The 16,039-nt window shown below is 37.6% G+C and overlaps 1 protein-coding gene across 6 annotated transcripts in view; it reads right to left on the bottom strand.

The window, feature by feature from the left end:
* Positions 1-16,034, bottom strand: part of Nphp3 (nephrocystin 3) — a 37,671-nt gene extending 21,637 nt beyond the window's left edge. For 5 of the 6 annotated variants that reach the window (XR_007344070.1, XR_007344071.1, XM_048794010.1 and 2 more), the window contains exons 1-9: positions 15,571-16,018; positions 13,755-13,880; positions 13,064-13,214; positions 10,897-11,049; positions 9,793-9,926; positions 7,790-7,950; positions 3,575-3,731; positions 2,817-2,891; positions 842-1,015 (exon numbers count right to left, since the gene is read on the bottom strand). Coding sequence is in view for 4 of the 6 variants with exons in the window: in XM_048794010.1 (XP_048649967.1) it covers positions 842-1,015; positions 2,817-2,891; positions 3,575-3,731; positions 7,790-7,950; positions 9,793-9,926; positions 10,897-11,049; positions 13,064-13,214; positions 13,755-13,880; positions 15,571-15,963 (1,524 nt within the window). In the remaining 2 variants the exon portion in view is untranslated. Of the gene's footprint in view, positions 1-841; positions 1,016-2,816; positions 2,892-3,574; positions 3,732-7,789; positions 7,951-9,792; positions 9,927-10,896; positions 11,050-13,063; positions 13,215-13,754; positions 13,881-15,570 lie in introns of all 6 variants that reach the window. The other variant, XM_015487051.2, reaches the window with a different exon arrangement.
* Between the last annotated feature and the right edge of the window lie 5 nt (positions 16,035-16,039).

Here is a 16,039-nt window from a genome sequence, read left to right as displayed (position 1 = left end):
TAAGTGAAGTTAGCCAATCCTCCCTAAAACAAATGCCGAATGTTTTCTCTGATATAAGGAGGCTGATTCATCATGGGGTAGGGAGGGGATGCATGGGAGGAATAGACGAACACTAGATAGGGCAGAGGGGTGGGAGGGGAAGGGAGGGGACATGGGGTTAGAAATGATGGTGGAATGTGATGGACATTATTATCCAAAGTACTGTATAAAGACATGAATTGGTGTGAATATACTTTGTATACAACCAGAGATATGAAAAATTGTGCTCTATATGTGTAATAAGAATTGTAATGCATTCCACTGTCATATATAAATAAAAAATAATAAAAAATACTGATGTTAATATTAGCTTCCATCATATTCTTTAACATATTATTCTAACATTAATTTTAAATATTAAGTATTTTTTTAACTTAGACACCTTTGTTTGTACACATGAAATTCTATTAATTTTTTAGATATTTAGGATGCTGATTAGATCACTAAAGGACTGATCTACCTATTGCATGAACAACTGCACTCTGCTTTCTGAATGTCTGATACTCTCATTCCTTTAAATTGGAAGAAGAGCCTTACTATTCTAATCAAGTTTCCTAGCTATGCTACACCCAGCCCAGGTGAGTTGTAGATGGTGATACCATGAATTCATAAATTCTAATATATAACCAGAATTGCTTGGTGCTTATAAGTTTACTTGAATCTCACACATCTTTCATAATCACGCTATGACGGCAGACTACTAACCAATCACAAACCTTGATTATATTTAGATGAAATACAATGATAACACAGCCTTTTAGTGGTGACTAATCTTTGCTGGAACAATACTCCAAATGCTTACTTTTTCAAATCCTAACTCATGGGCTGAATTAGAAGCCTGCTGAAAGGTTTCCATTTGCTCTTGTTCATCATGTATGTCCCACAGAACATCCCCAAAATCATCTTCTTCTGGAAGGGAATCATCACTTCCCAAATCCTTAGTCTCCAGGTCTGTGTTCTCAAAGCCCAGTATATCCTGAACACAAGGAACAAGCACACAGAAAAAAAGGAGAAAATGAATGAGAGGCAAAGACCTCGCAGCAGGAGTGAGCACACAGGCCCCAAGTGGTCTTAAGCTGAGGAGGGATGTCCAAACTTACGGCTTTAATATAATACCTGTGAGCATAAAGTTATAACCATAAATGATAATTTAAAAATAAGGAAGACAAATAAAAATATTAAAATAACAAACACAAAGATCTCTTCTTCCTAAAAATAAAGCTAGAGGGATATTGGACTCTGATGAAATTTGCTTTCTGAAAAATGCTACATGGGATCTGTGGTTATATCTGCTAGTGAACAATTTTAAAGGTTGTGCTATCACTTAAGAAATATGCCATAAACATTTAATTACTGCCGGCTGCGGTAGTGCACACCTGTAATTTCAGTGGCTTGGGAGGCTGAGGCAGGAGGATTGGGAGATCAAAGCCAGCCTCAGCAAAGGCGAGGTACTAAGCAACTCAGTGAGATCCTGTCTCTAAATAAAATACAAAATAGGTCTGGGGATATGGCTCAGTGGTTGAGTGTCCCTGAGTACCTCTCTCCCCCAAATTTAATTACCTAGTACCTCTCTCCCCCAAATTTAATTACCTAGATGGAGTTTTTCGATATCAAGTATCTGTGCTGTCATATCTTTATATTAGATCACTGAAAACATATTGTTCTTCAATCATTAAAGATAGTAAATATGGCCAGGTTCATTTTGCTCAATTCATTTTTTCATCTGTCCTAAAATTTGCAAGATTGTTGAAAATATAAAAATTTATAATGACAATCTTTATATTAGATGACATCATGCAAAATAGGTTTGAGCTCACTCTTTCTCTGATAATAAATTTTCATATCTGTAATGCAAATTAATTAGAAAAGGTATTCTAACCCCTTACTTCTCAAATAGACTCTAGTTCCCTAGAGATGTCTAGAGGGATGGGTAACTACACACTAAACATGGTACATCTTCCTCTTGTGTTCATTTTACTTGCATCTTTTATTATATAGTTATTGGTATTTTGTTAATAAGTAATTTTGACAATATTTTTAATATTAAAAATAAACAGGTATACTATCAGACATATTTTTAAGATGATACATGAAATTTCATGAAAACCTTAAGCTCCAGACACCTCTCTGGTCCATGTTCTCAGCTTCCTTAAGGGATACTTGAACCTCTCTCTGCTGTTAGGGATAATGTGGTGGGAAAATTTGAGGACTTTTCTAATATGTAAAAATCCAAAGTGCACACAGAATCTAAGGAGCCTCTCTGTTGAGTAAATTGCACATTTTACTTCAAACACCTATTTTATTTATTTTTTTTTTGGTACTGGGGATCTAACTAAAGGGTGCTTTACCACTAAGCTACATCCCCAGCCCTTTTATTTATTTATTTCTTAAATTTTGAGACAGGGTCTCAGTAAGTTACTGAGGCTGACTTCGAACTTACAATCTTCCTATTTCAGCCTCCTGAATCTCTGGGATTACAGGTTTGTGCCACCATGCCCATCTCAAATATCTACCTTTTAACTTGCACTTTTGTAATATGTTTTCTACTTAACAGGTATGAACTGTCAATCATCTGTGAGACCGATGAGTGGTAAGAGCATCTGGTCCTAAGTAACGCCATGATCACACCACAGGATGTACTCCCAACAAAACAACAGTGCTTTCCTCGGGGACTGTTCTCAGAAGAACAAACAGGTGGTTTTCTCTGGAAAACTCAACTTTATGGAAAACAGTCTTAAAATATTTTAGGTGAAATCTTACAGGAGATGCATATTTACCTGTTTAATGATCTTTTCCACACAAATATAAGTTTTATATACTCCCTCTGCAGGATCTCCTGAGTGATCAATGAACTGGGAAAAAGAAAAAAGTTCACAGTAACAACAAACACAGCAACAGCAGGAAGAGGTGGTGGTGCTGTGTCAGGAAGTATTCTAGGCCTTAACATATCTGTCCTCACTTATCCTCAATAACATTATAAGGGACAAACTATTATTATCCTCATTTTACAGATGAGGAAACTAAGGCATTTAAAAAAAAAAAAAAACTTGTCTAAAGTCACACAAGGGATTTAGTGTGACCAGTGGTGTGATAAAACCCAAAGTACACAGGTTTGCCCGCCTCATCACCTCTCTAACACCACTCTGGTCTGAGCCACTAGCACCTCTCACCTGGATGGTACCACAGCTCTCAGACTCTGCCCACTATGCTCCAAACTACTGTCTATTTTCCACAAAGTGGCCAAAGAGATTACTTGTCCAGGATCGCATCAGGCCCTGATATTCTTCTTCTTAAAATCTTCCAGTGGCTCCCCATCTTATTTCAAGGGAACAAAACCAATCTCTTAAAATGGTGGTCAGGACTCTTGAGGATCAACTGGGCCATCTCTCCTGCTCCCCGCCCCCTTACTCTGCTCTGGCCTAGCTGGCTTCCTCCTTGTCTTCAGACACTCCAGGCTCACGCCCACCTCATGACCTTTGCTCTGGCTCTTCCCTCTGCCAAGCATTTTCTGAAAAAGAAACCCTGTGACTTTTACCTTGGCTTTGTTGGCCTGGTTGAGGTTAGAAACTTGGTCGATCAATCGCTGGACAGAGTCGGAACTGACTTTTCCGTCCTCCAGACGGTGATAAATTAACCGTGGTTTTCCTTCAGGGTTTTTCAGAAAGGCTTCTTCACAGTCTTCCAATAAAAGGCTAGATGGGAAATTGGCATTTCTGGTGCTACACTGCATGGTGGCAGCAAACAGTAAAACAAGCTACTCCAGTGACAAGTGGCCAGAGAAGCTGCAGCTCAGTGAAGCTTCTAAAAGCTACTCTAAGTCCTTAATTCTCTGATGAAACTCTGTTATAGCTTGTTCTTAAAATACAATGTGTTCCTTAGCCAACAATTAGAGTCAGTATGATAGATTATGAATTAAATTGTAAAGCTTAAGCAACTTTATTTTTTAAACCTCACAAAATTCTCAAAAATTCTGTTAAACATGGCTCAAAATGGTGGAACCAGACCATGAGACTTTGCAAATACATGGAAAACAAAATTCCATTGACTAATTTATATTTTCTAAGTTTAAACACATATATTATCATCTCTAAAGGCTCAAGATATTTTTTCTTCTCCAGTCCTTTAGCCTTTTCTCATTTAATAAGTGGCCTCAATATGTCCAATACCTACTATGAGAAAGACCTAGGGGTAGATGGGTGAGGAAAAATGACTAGCAAAAACCTTGACTATGGGAAAGTTGTTTTATTTTTTTAAAATAAACTTTGCTACAGGGAACCATAATTATATTGTTTACAAAAGTTACTAAAAAATTCTAGAACTAATGAAACAACTAGTGTTTTATACGCCACAGGAACATTGCAGCGAATTTCCCTTTCTAAAAGTTTTAAAGTTGTCTAGAGAGGCATATTGGTGTGTGTATGTGTGTGTGTGTGTGTGTGTGCATGTAGGGCATGGGAGCTAGTAAAAGATTCAGAATTTGCAAATGCAGAAACTAGTCTCAAAGATAAAACAGAAAAAAATAATATCCTACTAGATGTTTCTGGGCCAACCCAATGTACCAATCCACAGAAATTTTCATTGTTGAAATCATTCTGGCCATGTTTTACAGAAGTTTGGAATTTAAATGGCCCATTTCTTTTTGTTTTTGGTTAAAAAAAAATCTGTGGCCCAGATGAATGCCAAAGAGTGGGCCTTCTGTTCAGATGCATGTTTGTATTTGAAAAGCAGGCCCCACAAAATTGATACAGGGGTTTAGGTAAAATGCTATGGTCTCTGGGATTTGGTGGCATCTGGTGGATGGGAAGTAGATGGTACAGATGAAAATAAACAGATCATGTGCTGAAGTCAGAGAGTATGGAAGGCCAGCTGACATGCTGATAATCTTCATTGCAGGATCCAGTAAGAAAGTGGGTTGTACAGACAGAAGCAGAGGGAAGGAGCTGAGAGAGGAGATGCCACTACGTGAGGCCATTAGGAGTTGGAAGTGGGGACCACGAGGAATGAAGAAAGCTCAATCACAAGAGTGGAGTTCCCACTTCACTAAATTCTGTAAGAAAAACTCTACAGGCAAATTGTTACTAAGAACTGAGTGAAACCAAGAGTAGAGCCTAAGAAGTCGTGAAAGGTGATGTGATTACCCTGAAGGCTCCCAAGAGGGAGCTCCTCTCCCTTGAGGGATAATGATGCACTGAAGAAAACAAGGTGCAGTAGTCCCTCTGTGCCACCAGGACCAGAGGCTGCTTCCAAAAGGAAAAGCGGCCTTCTCTTCCACTTATGATCAAGAATTCTTCATTAGCCTAGCTGCCCAACAAGGGTTTTGCCACAATGAAGGAGGGCAAAGAATCAAGAGCAAAGAATATCCTAGACCTTTATCTAAAATATTCCTATTGGCCAGTCCCTCCTGGAGTCTCCCTTTTTCAGTTCACATCCTTCACGTTAGGAGATTTCTCCTATGATTCTGCCACAGAGGAAAGCAGGTCAAATTAATGAAAGAAGAAACACATGGATCAGCAGTGTCAGAAGTCTGACCATTTCCCTTCTCTGGAGAGGGACAATGGAAAGGCATGGCTCCTGTGTTCCTCACTAGACAGACTTTTATTTATTTATTTTTTTAATGATGACTGAATGTTGTGTGAAGCCACTGAACAGTATCTTTAAGTAACTCTGTGGGTACCATTTGGACACAAGATATAATTATTGGTTAGAAAAGCATTTCTCCATCAAGATTCCAAGTGGTTCAGGAGTAGTATTTCTAGATTCACCTTTTGGGAAGGAGGAAGGATCCATAGGGAGAGGTGAATGAGCAATCTGAGAGAAATGAAGGCCTCAAGAGTCCCTGCTTGTGGTGTGAATCTCATCTTGACTGCCACACTTGGTGACAGCCTTGGAAGAAACAAATGATGAAATAAAATAATAAACAAACAGAGTAAGAAAAAAATCTAAGTAAAATAAAGGTGAAGCAGAGGCTAAGAAAAGACTAAGAAATTAAAAATTCTTGTTCTTTGACAAGAATAACGTTTTAAAATGTAAATAAATGTAATTTTAGTTAAAGGGGATATATGAATCTGCCAAGCAGAAATAATAAAATATGAAAGAAATGGGGGACATTAAGAAGAGTTTAAGATTAGAAAGATAAAGATAAATGTTAAAAGTATCAAAATAACGTACAATATTCTATTAACAAATTCCTTTAGGTAAAGAAAAAACAATATATACAAAGATATGAAATATTGTGCTCTATATGTGTAATAAGAATTGTAATGCATTCCACTGTCATGTATTTTAAAAAATAATATCAATTTTTAAAAAATCTCTAAAAAAAGAAAAGAAAAATAAGATGGTTTTAAGGATTAAAGATAGGAATTAAAGAAAAATAATGTAAAACAAATGACACAGCACTAATAAGATAAAATATTACTCAATATTAAGTAAGGAAACATGATAGAACCTTAGTAAATTTGAAAACAGGGAAGAAAAGGGAAAGGGGTAGATAGTAATAAAACTCACCGAAGGCAATCAAGTGGAAGGACTCCTAACATACTCCAGGTGAAGGCTCATTGACCAGCCAGCTGCCATCTGCCTGGCTACTAAGCAGGCAGTCTTTTTTTTTTTTTTTTTTTTTTTTTGGTGCTAGGGATTAAATCCAGAGGTGCTCAACCACTGAGCCACATCCCCAGCCCATTTTTTTTTTTTTAACTTTTTATTTTGAGACAGGGTCTGACTAAATTTCTTAGGGCCTTGTTAAGTTGCTGAGGCTGGCCTTGAACTTGTGATCCTCCTGCTTCAGACTCCCAAGTCATTGAGATTACAGGCATGTGCCATCACCCTTGACCCACTTAGCAGAGTCTTAGGACTAATGATGAGTTAGTTATACAGCAGGGAAACTCTTTTTCAAACTTTAGATCCCACATATTTCTGTACACAGTAAAAAAAGTCAGAGTTTGTCCTCAGTCAAAAAAGAGAAATCCTTTGAAGGGTTAAATTCAATCAGACAACAAATCTAGAAATAAAAATTATTAATCTCTCAGTAAGCTTATTTGTCTTTTATCTACATATCTAACTGATAAAAAAAATCTTTATTTGCAGGCAAGATTCATTAGCATGCTTACATTCACATTATAAGGAGACTGTTCACTTTGCTGGATTTATTCAAGTAATAAAGCTCCTCAATGCATTTCAATTATGATTCAACAAGTACACCATTGTTCAAGGTGTATGTATCATATAAAATCCATAAACTTCTGAAATAGTATCCAAAGAAAGAAAGGTTAATAATGATTACTGAAATCACGGATCACCAACTTTTTCTGTAAAAGGCCATAAAGTCAACATGTCATGCTTTGTAGGACATAAATTTTCTGTTACAACTACTGAACTTTCCTGTTACAGTAGAAAAGCAGCCACAGAAAGTATATAGTGAAAAAAACATGGCTGTGTTCCAATAAAACTTTGTTTTCAAGGGCAGGCACCCAGCTGAATTTGGCCACCAGGATATAACTTACTAAGTCCTGATTAAAATGATCTTTATATTAAAGATGTTGTTCATACAACCTATTAGAAAAGTCTAATAGTCTAAAAATTTTAATTCTTTATTTTAGGTAAGTGTGAAACAGTTTTGGAACTTATTAAATTTCATATATTATTTTTGATTTTAAGGAATGTAATTACAACCTATCTTTGAAGTTCATTTGCAATTTCAATCCTATATACAACTAATGCATATAGTAAATTACAGATTTTTCCATCTTACCTTGGTAAAGTTGAGTGAATGAATAAAATAACTAAGGAACTCTTCTCAATTTCCCACTTTCTTATAGTGAGGTATTGATTTTCAACATCTATTGGAAAATAAACAGCATGGAAAAAATATCCCATTGTCTCGCACATTCTTTTAAGTTTAGGTGAATAGTCCTAAAAACAAATTATGATATATATAAAAGCATAATGTATTTAACTTAAAATATAGTAAGAGTCATATGGCTTTAAATATAATGCTCTGTAACAGGTTATGGCAGGTATTTTCTATCACAAAATTCTAGGAGTAATAATGAATCACATTTAAAAAAAATCCTAAAGAGAAAAAGCCAATTTCTCTCTAAAACATAAATAATAATAGCTTAACCACCAAGCTATTCTCTAGCTTAGAAAATTATTTATTTCATGATCATAACAGGAGAAAGCATTAGGCTATTTTGCGTCAGTGCTTTTTTCTTTTTGTGATTATTATCGTGAACAATTTTGGTTTTATTGTTCTAAAGAATACAAAATATTGATCAACAGATCTATATAACACAAAGTCTCAAGCTTGATATATTAGAACACCAAAGCAAACAGAAATATGCTAGAAACATGTTGGTCTTTAATAAATTAGGTTACTAAGTAAAGATGATTATCATGGAAAAAAATCAGTAACACCCTCAGAAACGTCCTTGGGAATAACCTATATGCAATTTACTGAATGGAAACTCTGAGCTTTAAAATATTTTTACCAAAATTGAGTAATACTACAAAGGAAAGCTAAATGTATTTATTAACGAACAATCTGGGGGATGTAAATACAGTAGGTTTGGTCTGTGGATTTACTTAAAATTCACTTGGAATAGTGGCAGACAAAACTTTTTCTACAGAGTCACGATGGCAAACAGTTTTACAAAAATAATTATAGCTTGACAACTTGGCATTTTAGCAGGGATCTTTGCAGCCTATTTGGTTCTTGTCACAATTTGCTCTGCCATTGAAATGTCCTTGTAGTGCAGCTAGAGATGGCATATATATGAATAAGTCTCGTAATGTACAATAAAACTTTATTTATAGACATTAAAATTTGGATTTCATATAACTTTCAAGTCATGAAATATTACTCTTCCTATGATTTTTTAAAAGCAATTTAAAAATGTGAAAACCAATCTTAGCTCGGGATTATGTGAAAACAGGCAGAAGGCCAGATTTGGCCTACAAGGTACAGTTTGCAGATCCCTGTCTTAGAAAAACTCCAAGGGCTGCCTTGAAAAATTAAAAACGATGTCAAGAATTAAATTTGTTACTACCTGCAAGAGATTTAAAAGATAGAGCTGGCAGATGTAACTAAAGTAGGTGTGATCTATGAAGGTCTTAAACACTGTGGAGAATAGCAAGGATGGTGGAATGTGATGGACATCATTGTCCAAAGTACATGTATGAATACACGAATTGGGTGTCAATCTACTTTATATACAGAGATATAAAAAATTGTGGTATATATGTGTAATAAGAATTATAATGCAAAAAAGTACATGTATTGGCATGAACACACTTTATTACAAAGATATGAAAAATTGTGCTCTATATGTGTAATAAGAATTGTAATGTATTCTGCTGTTGTGTATTTAAAAAAATAAAATCAATTAAGTAAAAAAAAAAGAGAGAATACACAATAAAATGTAGAACAACATAAAGCTCCAACACCCTAACATGGTATTCAAAACTAATTATAGCTAATTATAATCCTCCTTTCCTGTCTTAGTTCCTTCCCTAAGAAAGTCACTCCTGGAAGGCTAAAAATCAAAACCCTTAATTCAACAGCTATCTTTCTTTGCATCTAATATAGAACAATGTTTTCTCTGAAGAAAAGTCCAAGAGGCTTCCTGTTCTTTAAGACATACTATCTAATATCCAGCAAGGCATGTGGTTCAGAGGCAACAGTATCCTAAATAGGGTATAATATCAACGTGTGTTTTAAAGCAGTGTATACAGAGTTTTTATAGGTATCCTCACCTTCAGGAAAAGATCCATTTCAGGCTGGGTTTCTTCTGTGTAAATGAGGTAACATCTGACAGTGTTACTCCATAGAGAATGTGAAAATAAGGGAGTCACCTGTAATAAACTAGCTACAGCGATATCCCAGTCATCTGAAAAGAAAATTTCCACAAGTTCAAGCAAAAATTAACAGAAGGCATAACAGGCACATAGAATGGAATCTGATCTCACAAGTTGAGACTGAGATGGCTTGTAGAATGACATAAAAGGCAATTAGTTCTCGAACTTCAAATTCCTTCCTGGGACTTGAGGCAATAAATGTCACTAGTGGTCTTCCCTGGTGTATGGGGATTCTAGTCAGATTTTCCAGAACTTCCTTACGGAGCTGTCTGATTACTCCACTACTTGAGGGGAGCCTGCACTCCCAGGATGACCTATCATTGGACTTTCTTATTCTCATTCTATTGAGTCATAAAGAACATTTAAGAATAATATAAAATGAAAAGTAATTTATGTTATTGAGTGAGAATGAAAATTTTGAGACATATTTGGATAATTCAAAAAGCACAATTTAAAAAAATGATTTTCATTTTGCAAATAGAGAAAAAAATTTATAGTTTTTAGAAAAAAGAGTGGAGCTACTTACAAACCTTCTTAAGTCTGCTCTGATACTGAAATTGTAAACAGACCTTATAGACTTTGGACATTAGATAATATGAAAACAATAAGCACGTTCTCCTGACTAAGAATACTATATGACCTAGTAGGGCTTTGTGTATTTTGTTCCAGGCTCTAACTTTCTACATCATCAAAGAAACAGAGGGAAAGACTAAATCCTATTGTTTCTCAGTTAATAAGCATCAGACTCTTGCTATTAAACAAATCACCTGAGCATTCAGACCAGAAGCATAGTAACTAGAAGCTGGTTAGCCTGGCTGGCTGCAGCATCATCTGATCCCAATATGAATTATGTAACCTCATCACCCTGGTTATGTACAGTGTCAATGGAAGGTACTCAGAACACAAATTTCATGCTCTGTTGGTGGCAGTGGTCTTAGCACAAGATTACAGAATATGAAATCAACGCCACTAGGCAAGAAATTGGCAAGCTGTGTGTGTTACCTCTGTTGACGTTTGCAAAGGGTCCCTCCACATCTATGGAACTGTGGGCGAACTCCGGCCCTCTGAAGGACTGTTGAAGCTGGATCAGGCTCCCTATGGAGGGCTCACTGCCCAAGGCCCCACCACTCCAGTATTCACACTGGGTTCCAGCAGCTGTCATGGCAAGAGATCTTTAGGTTGTACAGTCCAAGTTACCTACTGTTCAAAAACTCAGCACATACATTCAACAGGATTTGTAACTTTAAATACACTACAAAATTCCATATACAATAAATATTCAAATGATTTTGAAAGTACTTTGCTACCAACTTTTGACATAGTCCTAAGGTTCTGGTTATCATCTCAAATTCAAGGAGGAGATTAGAAAGGAAAGAAGAAATAAGAATACAATAAACAAAGGAATTTTAATAAAAGGGCAGTTAACTCCATACAAAATTCTATAAATCATTCTTTTAACTGTACATCATAGATATGAGCTAAAATGTAAAAGAAAGAATTGCAGAGGCAGGCTGCTATTTGTGCACTAATAACTAATCTTTGTGATTTTTTTAGGACATAAATTCTAACCTCCAAGAACAACAGAATTAATGTCTGAGTCAACAGTTACTTGTGAACATGTGGATGATTTTCTAATAAACCACGTGGCCAGAATATCTACATAGCATCCTTGACTAACTGTAAATAAACTGATGTTTGGCCTAAATCTCTAGGCTGGGTGTGGTGACACACACCACAATCCCAGTGACTCCTGAGTTTGAGGCAGGAGTATCTCAAGTTTGAAGCCAGCCTCAGCAATTTAGCAGGACTCTGTCTAAAAATAAAAAGGGTTGGGGATGTAGCTCAGTGGTAGAGTGCCCCTGGGTTCAACCCCTAGAACCCCGCCCCCCAAAAAAAGACCTAAAATAAATATTACATTGTTTTTTGTTAACTTCCCAAGACAATTATAAGAGTTTTGAAATGCTGTGCATTTGAACATGCTGATACTGAAACAATCACTCAACTAATGTGACAGCAAAAGTTATTTTCTCAGTTGTTCTTGGCCAGTTAGAATCACTTCATCTTTTTCTCAAAAGTTAATAATAAAAGTCCCAGGGTGCTGGTCAGATTGGAATTATCAGCCGGGTGCAGTGGCACATGCCTGTAATCCCAGCAGCTCTGGAGGCTGAGGCAGGAGTTCAAAGCCAGCTTCAGCTAAAGCAAGGCACTAAGCAATTCGGTGAGACCCTACCTCTAAATAAAATACAAAAAATAAAACTGGGGCTATGGCTTAGGTTGAGTGCCCCTGAGTTCAATCCCTGATAGTACCCCCTTCAAAAAAATAAAAAATAAAAAGGAATTGTTGGTTACTATATTTTACTCCAAAATGCATCAGTTTGTAAGAATATAATTTTATAGTCCTTTATAAGTGGGAGAGTGACTACATTTAAAATAGAATCTTTCCCTTTTTTCAATATTAGTCAAAATTTATTAATATTTGCTTGGAACATGGTGCACTCTTTCATTCTGTGATTTTAGGCCTTATTGCCAGAAATATATATTTTATATGTTTAATTATAAAACAAAAACTTTTTAATAGCTTCCCACCTAGGGACATATAATACAGGTATTCTAAATGATAATTGTGAAGAATATATCGTCATATGGGAAAATAATGTTTCAGAGAATACTAGTTCCAATAGCCACTCTCCCCTTCTGCCTTTAGTAACAGAGCCTCACACTTGAGTGGGACACGTCTGCCTGGCTGTCAATTACATTTTCCAATCCTTCTAGGTGTAGTTCTGCCCAATGGGACTTGAGCAGAAGTGATGTGTGCATCTTTCAGATTGTCTTCAAAAAAATAGGAATGTGTTCTCCCTTTCCTTCATTCCTTGGCTAAAACACAGATGTGATGGAGGACATGCAGCAGCTATCTCAGACCAGAAAAGAAACAGGTATGGGGCAGAGCTGGCAAAGCAGCATGGCAGAAGGAACTCAGCCCCTGACTTCATGTATTTCAAGAAGAGGAGAGAGACACATTGACGCAGGAAAAAGTGCAACTCTATTTGTAACAGTGATCTAAGCTAATATAGACAAATAAAAGGAATATAGCAGAATTCAAAGTTTGCTCTATAATACCACTCTAGCTATGATGAACGCTCAACATATTATTAATAGGAATTGAATTTACCAGTAATATCTGTACAGTTGTCATCTGAATCAGACTCCCCAGGATCAAATACTTGGATCCCCTGAGCCTGTAGCCTCTGAAGTTTGCTCTCCAGCTCTCGCTTGGCTCTCAATAAGTCCTGAATTTCATTTTCTTTGGTCTCTCTAAAAATCTTTAAAAAGGAGAATTTTAATTTTGAAATCTTTTTCATAATCCAAAGGTTGTACCATCAACTTTTAAGGGGAAAAAAAGGTTTCATTCATAAAAATCAATATTCACTTGGTCCCCCATCTCCTGTTTTAGGGTAAATGCCCCAGGAGCTTGCCCTGTTTCACAACTGGAGCCCACTGAAATTCTGGAAGAAAGGATGTGTGTGGTGTGGGCCTTTCATGTACCCTGCATGATGTTCAGCAAATCTGTCTTCCTGCCACTAAATACCAGTAATGTCTTCCTATACACAACATCCCCCCAATTTTCCTTTCTCCAAAAAGAAATGCTTTCCTTTTAAAAAATCTCTATTACAATGTTCATTTTTATACCTTTTCTTTGTTATACCACGTGCAACTCAAAAATGAAAAAGTGCTCAACACTAGTTCTTATGAAAATTCTACATAATTTATTTCTGTTTATTCATTGCAGTATTCTAGAAACTTTTAAAAATACATTGTTTTTATTCTGTGTCATTCTGAGATTAAAAATGTAGGGAATTTACCTTGAATTGCCGCTTAACTTTATCTCTGTCATGTTCAAATGTAGCTGCTCTCTCCATTGCTTGGTATTTTGCTTCTAAAGCACTTTCTTTTTCCCGAAGTATCTTCTGATAAGTTTTCTGGAGTGCCTGGAATAATTTACCTTGTTATTTCTTCTCAAAAATAATCTCTCTCCCAAATTTTATATTTGTACCTTTATATTACATAGCTTAAAGTTTAATAATTTACTATTTTTTCAGTTATCAAGAATTTCATGTTGCCATTTTATTCAAATACATAATTAACAAATGCAAACATGCCTGAACTATAATAAGACACTTCAACAATGGAAATTAATACTTAAAAAAAAAAATACTGCTCTGGCTCTTAAATTCCCTATCGCTCAGTTTTTCTATCTTTAAAAAAAAATACACCTTGTAAGGCTTAACTTGAACGACTGTTAATTCTGGGAGTCTATGCACTCCTTGGCACTATATCTTAGTCATTATTATACCCTGAGCCCTTCATAGTGCCTGATATACTGCAGGCTCCCAGTAAAAATGTCTGACTGACTGACTGACTAAAATAAATATGAAAGAGTTTTTCATGCCTACATAGGTGAGAAAGGAACCAAATGGGTTACACAAGGAATCAGGATTGGTAACAGGAGTAATCTGGAACTGTGACATTTGTCAACCCTCTCCACACTCTGCCCTGTTTAGTTTGGCCTTCTTTTCTACCTGTCAACTCACAGTGATTTTCAACATGCAGTATCCACTGGGCAGTGGCCTGGACACATGAAATCAGATATCTGAAATAAACAAGTTCACTTTATGTACTCAAGTGCATTAAATCCATCCAGTGGGAAACTGATACAGACTAATGCCAAGTATATCTTCACAGATAACATGCTAACTCTATAACATATAATGGCTAATGAAGGGGTGAAATAAGAAAACCCGATGAAGAATACCCAGACTAGAAAAGGGGCTTCCTTCTTTTACATAAATGAATCTGAGGTATTTATTTAATTCCTGCTGTGATAAGCTCAGGATCTCTGTAGCTGCCTAGAAGTCTCAATCACAGTAGAGTAAATAAACAACACAATAACCTTCAGAGGAGTCCAAAAGAGATGGCATAATGTCTCAGAATTCTGCTCAGGCAATAATCTCTTGCTTTATATACTATCAATGAATTAAAATGTATCTGTTTCAAAGGAGGCTGCAAAAACTGCACTGAGCAAATTAATAATCATATGGACTAAGGGGCTCCAATTACATTCAGGTAAGATTTGCAACCACAGCAGTTGGATGGTGAAAATCAGGAGGCGTCCAGAATAATTCACGTCAAGATCATTAAAACCCAGCAGCTCTGGAACTTCACAAATGGGCCATGAGCCCACCTTGGCAGTATGTAAAACTGGCGGCAGGGTAGCACGACCAGGAGGAATGTGTAGTTTCTCCAACATATGCCACCAGTCTTGGTGTGCACGCTTCAGAGCCTACTTCCTGGGGATTGGCATTTGAGGCTTCAGGGCACTCCCTAGCTAATTACTTTAAGGTGTCTGAATGAATGAACCACAAATCGAAAGGGGGGAAGCACAACTGAAAAGAAATCATTTTGGACTCACGAAAAGAATGCCCCCTCGAAATAAAGGAAAGTTTCTGTTCCACTTTTTAAATAATTTCATTCGGAGAGGGGACACGGTGGACAAGGGACGGGTCAGGCGTCCAGGGTGCAACCTAGCAGTGCCATCAATCTGCTGCACAGCGTGGGCAGGTCGCTCTGGGTCTCAGTTTCCCCAGCGTCACGGCCGCCTCGGGTGCGCGCCCGCGTTACCTGCAGCTCGGCCCGCAGCCGCTTGTTCTCGGTGTCCAGCTTGGCCTCGCGGCGGCCCATGGACAACAATTCCTGGTTCTTGCTGACCCGGAAGATCTCGTACTCTTTCTTGAGCCGCTCGTACTCGGCCGCTGAGTACTCCAGCTCCGGCACCGACGAGCCGGTGGACTTGAAGCTGGCGCCCAGTAGCCCGCCGCTGCCCGCCGCGCGGGGCAGCGACCCCGGCCCGGCAGACGCCGCCACCCCCGCGCCCCGGCGGAACGAGTTGCGCAGCAGGCGGGCCTTGGGCTTCACCTCTACCGGGATCTCGCAGGCCTCGCCGCCGCCCGCCCCGTAAGTGTCCTCGATCACTTCTCCGCCCGCGGGACTCACAAGGGACGAGGCTGTCCCCATGGCGCCAGGGTCCACCGCAGCGCGTCTGCTGGGTACCAGGAGGGGGCGGGACAGGAGGAGCGGGGCGGGGCGGGCC

This window comes from Marmota marmota, unplaced genomic scaffold (assembly GCF_001458135.2).
Source record: "Marmota marmota marmota unplaced genomic scaffold, marMar, whole genome shotgun sequence".
Taxonomy (NCBI): Eukaryota; Metazoa; Chordata; class Mammalia; order Rodentia; family Sciuridae; genus Marmota; species Marmota marmota.
The sequence above is the reverse complement of the archived record's forward strand: the minus strand, read 5'-3'. Positions and strand labels throughout refer to the sequence as shown.